Raw genomic sequence first — 8,516 nt, forward strand, 5'->3', positions numbered from 1 at the left:
GCAGACTAGATGGGCCAAGTGGTTCTTATCTGCCGTCAAATTCTATGTTTCTATCTTTAAGTGTGTGCTGCTGTTGCTGCCCAGGAGGGATGGAGGGGGAAGGGAGGGGTCAGACCAGGGCCCCTGCTGGGCCTCTCCAGCAAGCCCAGGCCCAGGTAATTAGTACCTGCTCCCCCCCCCCCCCAACTGCCCTGTCTGCCCTCTACCCTCTATAATATACATACCCTATACTATGATTATCCCCTGACCCTAAATGTTGTTGTTTTTTTGTTGTTTTTTTTTTTTTTGGGGGGGGGGGGGGGGGGGACCAGAAACTATACTGGCTGGGGGTAGAAAAATTTATAGTTACGCCACTGCCTATTACTGTATATGCCCCAAACTACTTTTTATAATTGTTAGAAAGATTAAAAAAACAAGAATTAACATTTTTTTAAATGTATTATTTTTATTTTTAATTAACTTTGTCACATAATAAGTGCTGTAATGTTTTTAGTACATGGCTGAGGGCTATAACAAGTAAGAATGACTATAAGGTAAGAATAAATAGAGTAGATCAGGTGTCATAAGTAAGTGCTTGAAGGAATCGTCCAGACAATGGCCACCAATCACATCCTATGTATTCCTCTTGACAGCTGTAAGAACCATCACTTGTTTATAATCTGTGAGATCACTCTCTACCTTTCTATCAAGTAACTCACAGGAGATAATTACAAATCCTTCATCGGTGACGGTCTTTCTTACAAAACTTTCATCACAATTAAGTATATGCAGCCTATGGTCACCAGCGGTGTAATATGTGGCATTTAAGGTACCAATAACAATAAGGTATCCGCCAGGTTTAAGCATCTTTGACATCTTCCTCAGGTTTCTGATGTAATCTTGTTGGTCCTGACTAACCACTTCCAGCATCCCGGCAGTCAGAACACAGACGGCTTTTGGTAACACCACAGGATCCGTGATATTCTCTTTGCTGATGTCACATTTCAGAATGCGTGTAATTATTTCCTTTAACTTTTCTTCATTTTCTTGTTCCTCAACACTAGAAAATAAACCATTATATAACACAATCAGTACAAGTGTACTTGCAGAATCGTGTGTTTAAAATCACACTAAATTGCATGCCAACAACTGCACATTTTAAAAGAAAATTGCAAATGTAAAGGGTGCGCATTTGCATGTGATTTAGTGCAATTTTTAGTAAGTAAAAAGTGCAGGTTTTTAGTAACGAAATTTTTTTATTAATGATAATATGCAATTTTTTAGACATGTGCGATTTTTTCTCTAGACATGAAAGTATGCTGTATTTAGTAAAAAAAAAGTGGCGTGGGGTACCCTCCTGAGCATAACCTCTGGCCTCATTGAGCTGGACCTGGTTCCAAAAATATGGGAGACAGAAAGTGTAGGGGTCCCCCCGTATTTCCAAAACCAGCCCCGGGGGCTTGGACCGGTCCTGGTTCCAAAAATATGGGGGGACCAAATAACTGGGGGTCCACCATATTTTTGGATCCAGGTCCAGCTCAATGAACCCGGGGCTGGGTTATGCTCAGGAGGGGGGATCCACAGAACCATGCACAGATCGCAATGTTCTGTGCATGGTTCTGTTAAATTCGCCAGTCAGAACCTGGTCTATTTTTTTTTTAGATTTTTGGTAACATTTACCAAAAATCACACCCTATTACATTTGCGAGTTGTATACTTTATAATGGGGAAACATCTGTATGCGAATAGAAGTGTGCCCAAAAATCGGCAGGTCAAAGTGTGATATTTTTTTTACGTCTTACCCTATTAAACATACAATTTTTGGAAAACTTGCAAATTCTGCTGTTTTTGACCACAAATCGCACAGGTCTATAAAATTGCACCCTATTACATTTCACCCCAGATAATGTAATACTACATACTGTCCACCAGATGTCTCTTTTCCTAAAATGCACTGCGCATGTTTCAAATTGTCAGTGTAGTGAGACTACTTTCTGTTTTATAGACACTGCATTTCCTTCTCTAATGTTGTGCGACAGTATCGGGGATAAAATTATACCCAGTGTGCTCTACTACAGTGAGTATAAGAGGTGTTTGTATTAAGGTTGTTCTGCCATATGCTAATGTAGTAGCTATATAACACAGACATGGCACCAGCATGTCAGTTGTGGCTCTGGCTATGACTTTGCTGTAAACTGTATGAACAGCTTTTCCAGACACAGTGGCGTAAGTTTGGCTTTCAATTAACTGATTTAAACTAGCAGAGGAGGAGAGGTGCCCCCTTGGGAGCAGGAGCCCAGCGGCAGATGACTCCATTGCCTCCCAGAGTTCTGCCCCTGCCCAGACACCTTTATTTACCCAAATTAGATTCCAAGGTCTTGTACATACAGTACACCAGATCTGTTCTCCATCAAAATTTAAAAAATTACCTGTTATGTCATTGTTAGAATTATTTTTTTCATGTGAATCGTCCTTTATGTTCTTACATGTTTAGAATCATATTTTACCTGATACCTGCCAGCTCGGCAGCAATCTTAGATGCATGAGTCCAATCAAACGCCCCAGTGCGGGTGTCCACCCATTTGTTGAGTTCCATAATACAGGAGTCTGTTGGTTTTAGTATTATGATCTCTTTAAAATATTCACAGACACCAAAAAGATGATGAACGAAGGATCCCACACTGATGTCAATCAAAGCTTCTCCTTTAAAATTGTCTGCAGGGAAAGACTAAGATATGGAGGAATGTAACATTCTATATAGTTATAGTGCGTCAATGGCAAATAAAGATAATGTGTGTCCCAGCATTGGACACATACTGAATACAGGGATTTCATGATGAATGTTTCATGGTATATACAGGGTTTAAAGTGAGGGGGAATGAGGTGGAACTCAGCTCCTACCTCCAGTGGTAGGGGAACTCAGTCCCCCCCCCCCCCCCCCCCCTCCACCACAGCCTTGCACAGTAATTCCAACAGAAAAGCTTCCTTTTCTAGAACCATGTATGTGATATAAAGCTGTCACCACCACTGAAGTGAAGAAAAGCCACTAAGAGGAGCGAGCTTTGTGCATGCTGAAGACATGGGGGTTATTCTAGTTCACTCTTTCTGACAAATTCCTTCTTAGATGGACAAAACCATGTGCACTGCAGGGGGGCAGATGTAAAATGTGCAGAGAGAATTCGATTTGGGTGAGTTATTTTGTTTCTGTGCAGGGAAAATACTAACTGATTTACTTTTGCACTGCAATATAGATCTCACTTTGAAGTAAAACCCCACACCAAATCTAATTCTCCCTGCACAAGTAACATCTGCCCCACCTGCAGTGCACATGGTTTTGTCCATCTAAGAAGGAATTTGTCTGAAAGAGTGAACTAGAATAACCCCCATGGTGAGAGGAAGCTGGAGGGACACAGAGCGGAGTGGAAGCTGCTGGAGGGAATGGGTGGTGAGCTGCTTTAGGGACAGAGACATACTATTTATATAAATAAGGTTCACTTACTGTAGGCATTATGTGTATAAGTGTCAATACTACTGTGGACATTCTGTGTAAGTGACACTACTGTGTGGCATACATGTATAAAGAGTTCTACTGTGTAGCATACCATGAATAAGGGGCACCACTGTGTGTCATAGCTTAAATAATAGGCACTACTATGTGGTATAATATGAATCAGGGGCACGAAATGCCGTGAAATGTGAACATGATTGTGCAACTGTGTAGGGTAAATTGAATTGGAGGTACTATTGTGTGACCACGTCAATTCCATGGAAGACCACTGCCACTTTTTTAAAGTGTGGGAAGTATGATACAAATTTTGTATTTTGCAGGGGGTGCTGAAAATCTGTCACACTGGCCCGAGCTCCGCCTAATGGGGAGGGAAAAATGGGTCTGTTGGAAAGTGAAATGAATTCCACCACCTCTCAAGGACCACTTTAAGCCCTGGGTATACTGTATATAATACTGAGTACCTTCATCCACAGCTGTGCATTAATAAAGGACCGGCAATCTGAGAGTTACTGCATTGCTATAAAGTAATGGGCACATGGTGTATACGAGACATGGTCACTGCAGATAGTTCAGTATAATCTCTGAGAAATGGAACTGATAACATTTATACCAACAATATTTGTCATTCAATAATAGGAAGCCGTATTTCTGATTCCCAAGTCTGCTGCTATTAATACGTTGTGGTCATAAAGTTTGGGGGGTTAGCGCTCTTCTAGCTGATAGGTAACTTAAAATGAGAGATCTTCCGCTAGCATTTGGATACTTTTTGTGTCTTTTTTTTTTTTTGCTAAATGCATCTTAGTCACAAAGCAATGTGACTAGGGCACATCAGGAAGGGAGAGTTAGGTGGGTGTTGGGGGTATGGGTCATTGGGTTAACCAACTTTAGGTTGACAAGCATTGGGTTGACCATTGAAGGTAGACAGGCCATAGGGTGACACCTGAAATAGGTCAACATGGGTAAGGTCGACAGTGGCCGATGGTTGATGTGAGGAAACCACCCTTAGCTGGGAAGGTGGTTACCCTCGGTGGGATTCAAATCACTCGGGCAAACAAGACTATATCAAAAATAAGTCGTTATTATAACAGCACAACAGAAAAAGATGCTCACATGGTACAGGATCATTGGTAGCAGAGGTAGAACTCTGGGAGGCAATGGAGTCATCTGCCGCCGGGTTCCTGCACCTCTCCTCCCCCTTGAAGTTTAAATCAGTTATTTAAAAGACAACGATATTGCTTCTGTGGCTGAGTTCTGACATATATACGTGTTCTCTATCTATCTATCTATCTATCTATCTATCTATCTATCTATCTAAACAGAAATATATATTTTCTATAAGGTTATATAGGGTTGTGTGTATATGTGGGGGGCACCAATATATATCTTGATTCTGGGCAACTGGAACAAACTTACGCCACTGGTAGCATAGATCCTCCAGCAGCCTCTTGCAGTCAGCACCCTGACAGAGCAATCTCAGTATCCTGCAGCCTTACCACTACCGTTAGCTAGACAGTCCTGCGTCCTGGTAGGGTTTCCTCTGATGTCTGATCTACAGGATCCATCAGGATATAATCTCTCCATTGAGAAGCTGTTCTCTTTATATACCTGGCTGGCAGATCCCCTCTGGTGTCACAAAATCTACTCAGGGGGTTGGGTCAGATAACTCAATGCTAGGTCAGCCAGTATAGTGCAGCAGAGACCCATTGTACAACCCCTGGGAGGTCTGACCTATTATCTCCCAGATTACCTGCTGACCTAGATATATCTCTGTCTGGCAGCTAATTTACCAGTCACTCAGGCATTGTTGTGTTACATTACCAGCAACACCTATCACACCTCACACAATGCACTTGCATATGTGATACACATGGTAATTGGGTAGTCCAGCTACCTGGCTCTGCTTTCTGTCACACACTATGGCAATGACATGTATCTCTCCAATACATACTATCCTGCAGGATAGACCTGATAACAGTACATAACAATACACATAACTCATAGCTGCTCCTGTGTATACACTGGGCCAAGGATTAAAAAGTATATTACACTGTGAGAAACAAGAGGTGAATATAAAGGTTCTCAGTCCAGGTCCATCTAGTTTTGTCACAGTTGACACGTGCAACCAAAGCACGTGCTGAGGAAATATCCTTTGTGGTGTTTCAGCTGCAGACCAACGTTTTACCTGTTCCCGTTACGCAGAGCTGAGGAGCAATGTATTCACCCTGTAAACTATAACAGCAGTCATATACAATATCCATGCTACTGTATATATCCAAGGAAACAATGTATACTGAGCACGCACCTGTTGCTAATGCGCTGTGCAGTTTCTCCATAACAAACACCACTATCTCTTCTCTGAATGCACTTTCTGCCTCAAAATATGAGTTAAGGAAGTCCCTGGTATCCATCCCATGCACATGGTAAAGCTTCAGGTCAGGTCTGGCTTCCATCCTCTTGTCTTTTGTCACACGGTGCAGGACGGGTCTCTGATCTGTAACATGTACGGATCTTCCCATTACATGTATTGTAACATGTGAGGCTCTTCCCTTTATATATACTATTTAAATTATTTACGCTCAACACAATGTTCTCATACTCAGCTGACTATGATCTATACTATACATCACTTTTGGCAGAGCTGTTCTTGATGATCATTAAATATTTGCCCTCCCCATGTGATATTCATATGCTAAAATGTGCTATGAAGAAAATGTGTTAGTTCTATTTTTGTTTAAACTTCTAGACTCCATCTTACTAAGCTTGTAAAGATGTTTTGGTTCTGCTTTCCTAGCACGGCGCCCATCGCATTAATCGTGTACATTTTTATATGGCATACAATCATACGTGCGATGTATGTGTTTAAATCGCATGCATCGCACTCATCAACCCCCCACTATAAACGTGAACGCGAAGCGTGGAGTTGAGAATAGAAAGTGTGGCTAGCGCAGCGAGCCACCGAGCCCGAAGAGTGGCGAGCGCACGCGGATACCTTTACAGGTATCTGCTTCCCCTCGCGGGCTTCACAGGTATCCGCGTCCGCTCGCCACGCTTCGGGCTCGGTGGCTCGCTGCGCTCGCCACACTTTCTATTCTCAACTCCACGCCGACGTGGATAGTGGGGGTATGAAAAGGTCGTAGGACACGTACCGCCGCCCCTTGCGGGCTTGCTGCGCTCGCCACGCTTCGGGTTCACGTTTATAGTGGGGGGGTGGCGTGGGGGTGCATTTAACATTGTAAGCACCCATTCGCATCAATCGCAAGCATCGCATGCATCTTATGACATTAAAACAGTACGACCGATGCGATGCATGTGATAAAAATGGATACGATGAAAAAATCACTGTAGTCGCATTAATTGCAAGCATTGAATGCATCTTCTGGTGCAGAAACACATAAGATGCATGCGATGCTTGCGATTAATGCGATGCTTATAGTGGGCGCCGTGCTAGGAAAGCAGTACCGATGTTTTAGATTTTTTCTTTACATTAAAATAAGTTTTATTCATACATCCCAAAGATCTAGGATGTTCTATAGGACTATTATCTACATAAGTATAATTAAACAATGTTTGTGAGTGAGTGTGTATGTGTGAGTGTGTGTGTGTGTGTGTGAATGTTCTACGATAACTTTTAAACACTATGGGGGAAATGTAATAGGATGAGAGATTCAGAAAGTGAGATATCTTTTTAAGAAATCTCCAGTTTTTTTTAAAGCAACAATCATTTACACTGCAATACCGGTTTGATTTTGCAGTGTAAATGATTGCCGCTTTAAAAAAACTGGAGATTACTTACCAAATCTCTCACTTTCTGAATCTCTCATCCTATTAAATTCACCCTATGGCCCTTATTCTAGTGGACTCAGACGGATGCGTATTTCGGACGGCCACCGAGTGTTCTTAGCCCCACCTACCCTACCGACCGCTCACACCGTCCGAATGCGGTAAGACGCCAAGTGAACGGACCGTGAGTGTTTCATGTGACCGAATGATGGACCGAGCGGTCAGACAGCTCCGAGTGCTCCAGACCACTCGGACATTTCTCGGTGCGAAAGCAGGGAGATGGGCGGGCAGCTGGCATCCGGCTATGTCAGCTGTCTGCCCCCCACACGTGCATCACAGCTGGATTACCATAGTACGCCCAGTGTTTTCATGGGAACGCCAACGCGGTGCATACGCATATGGTAAAGAGCCCAAACAGCCCTTCACGCCCGTCTCCCCCCCCTGCTCGGATTGATCAAACACTGTGCCTTTATTACAGCTGTGTCCTGCTCCTGTGATGTCCTCTGCAGAAGTATGCTCTGATGCAATTGATTTGCAGCCATGGCTTTCCCATAAAAGCCAATGTATCGCAGGTGCGGGAGTTAAATCAGCCTGTGAATCTCAGGAGCTGACAGGTGCACTCCATATGCTACGTAGCAAGGCTGTAATAGGACACATCTGTATATACTGTACATAGGAGTCGGCGTACACACATGAGGCACACAGCCACCCCCGGCCTCCAAAACACAGCCCATGGTCTGCATCAGACCATCCAAAAATGGCTACTACCTTGTTGGAGACAGACATTAAAGGTCCTGCCAGACCGTGTCTGTTAGAGGAGTGCTGTGCACCCAGCACCACCGGGACGAGCGTATTCATCCTAGCAATGACCATGTAAATCCCCTTGACAAAGAGTATATAACTCCCTCCCCTGAAAACAAGCATATAACTACCCCCTGGCATATAACATATAACTCTATAACACTGTGACATAAGACTATTATTATCTATAATTGATCTAGAATGTCATAGAAGACTGTTATTATGAATAACTTAGATAGATGTAGCATGCGGCATAGGACTGTACAATACATATTCAGTTTGTGATGTAAAACCTATATCACACTTAGGGGGCATGCAGTTACCCATGATCACTGATTATCCCTGATTAGCTGGCACAAATACAAACAAGGTTCCCTAACCTGCGGGTTTTCAGTAAAAAATGTTTTTTGGGGGGGTGGCCAAATTGGATTGTCTGAAAACAAATACA

The 8,516-nt window shown here is 43.0% G+C and overlaps 1 protein-coding gene across 1 annotated transcript; it reads right to left on the reverse strand.

The window, feature by feature from the left end:
• Positions 1-612: 612 nt before the first annotated feature.
• Positions 613-5,937, reverse strand: LOC146041646 (nicotinamide N-methyltransferase-like). Its single transcript, XM_083161578.1, has 3 exons — positions 5,790-5,937; positions 2,487-2,694; positions 613-1,039 (listed from the first exon to the last, which is right to left on the reverse strand). The coding sequence occupies exons 1-3, from the start codon at positions 5,935-5,937 to the stop codon at positions 613-615; spliced, it is 783 nt and encodes a 260-aa protein (XP_083017704.1).
• Positions 5,938-8,516: the final 2,579 nt, after the last annotated feature.

The sequence above is a fragment of the Crinia signifera genome, chromosome 19, assembly GCF_055691185.1.
Source record: "Crinia signifera chromosome 19, ASM5569118v1, whole genome shotgun sequence".
Taxonomy (NCBI): domain Eukaryota; kingdom Metazoa; phylum Chordata; class Amphibia; order Anura; family Myobatrachidae; genus Crinia; species Crinia signifera.

Coding starts and splice junctions, on each gene's coding strand:
- LOC146041646 (XM_083161578.1), bottom strand. CDS start 5,937: ATGGAAGCCAGACCTGACCTGAAGCTTTACCATGTGCATGGGATGGAT. Junction 2,695..5,789: donor GCACAGCGCATTAGCAACAG/GTGCGTGCTCAG, acceptor CTTTCCCTGCAG/ACAATTTTAAAGGAGAAGCT. Junction 1,040..2,486: donor GCCGAGCTGGCAGGTATCAG/GTAAAATATGAT, acceptor TTTATTTTCTAG/TGTTGAGGAACAAGAAAATG.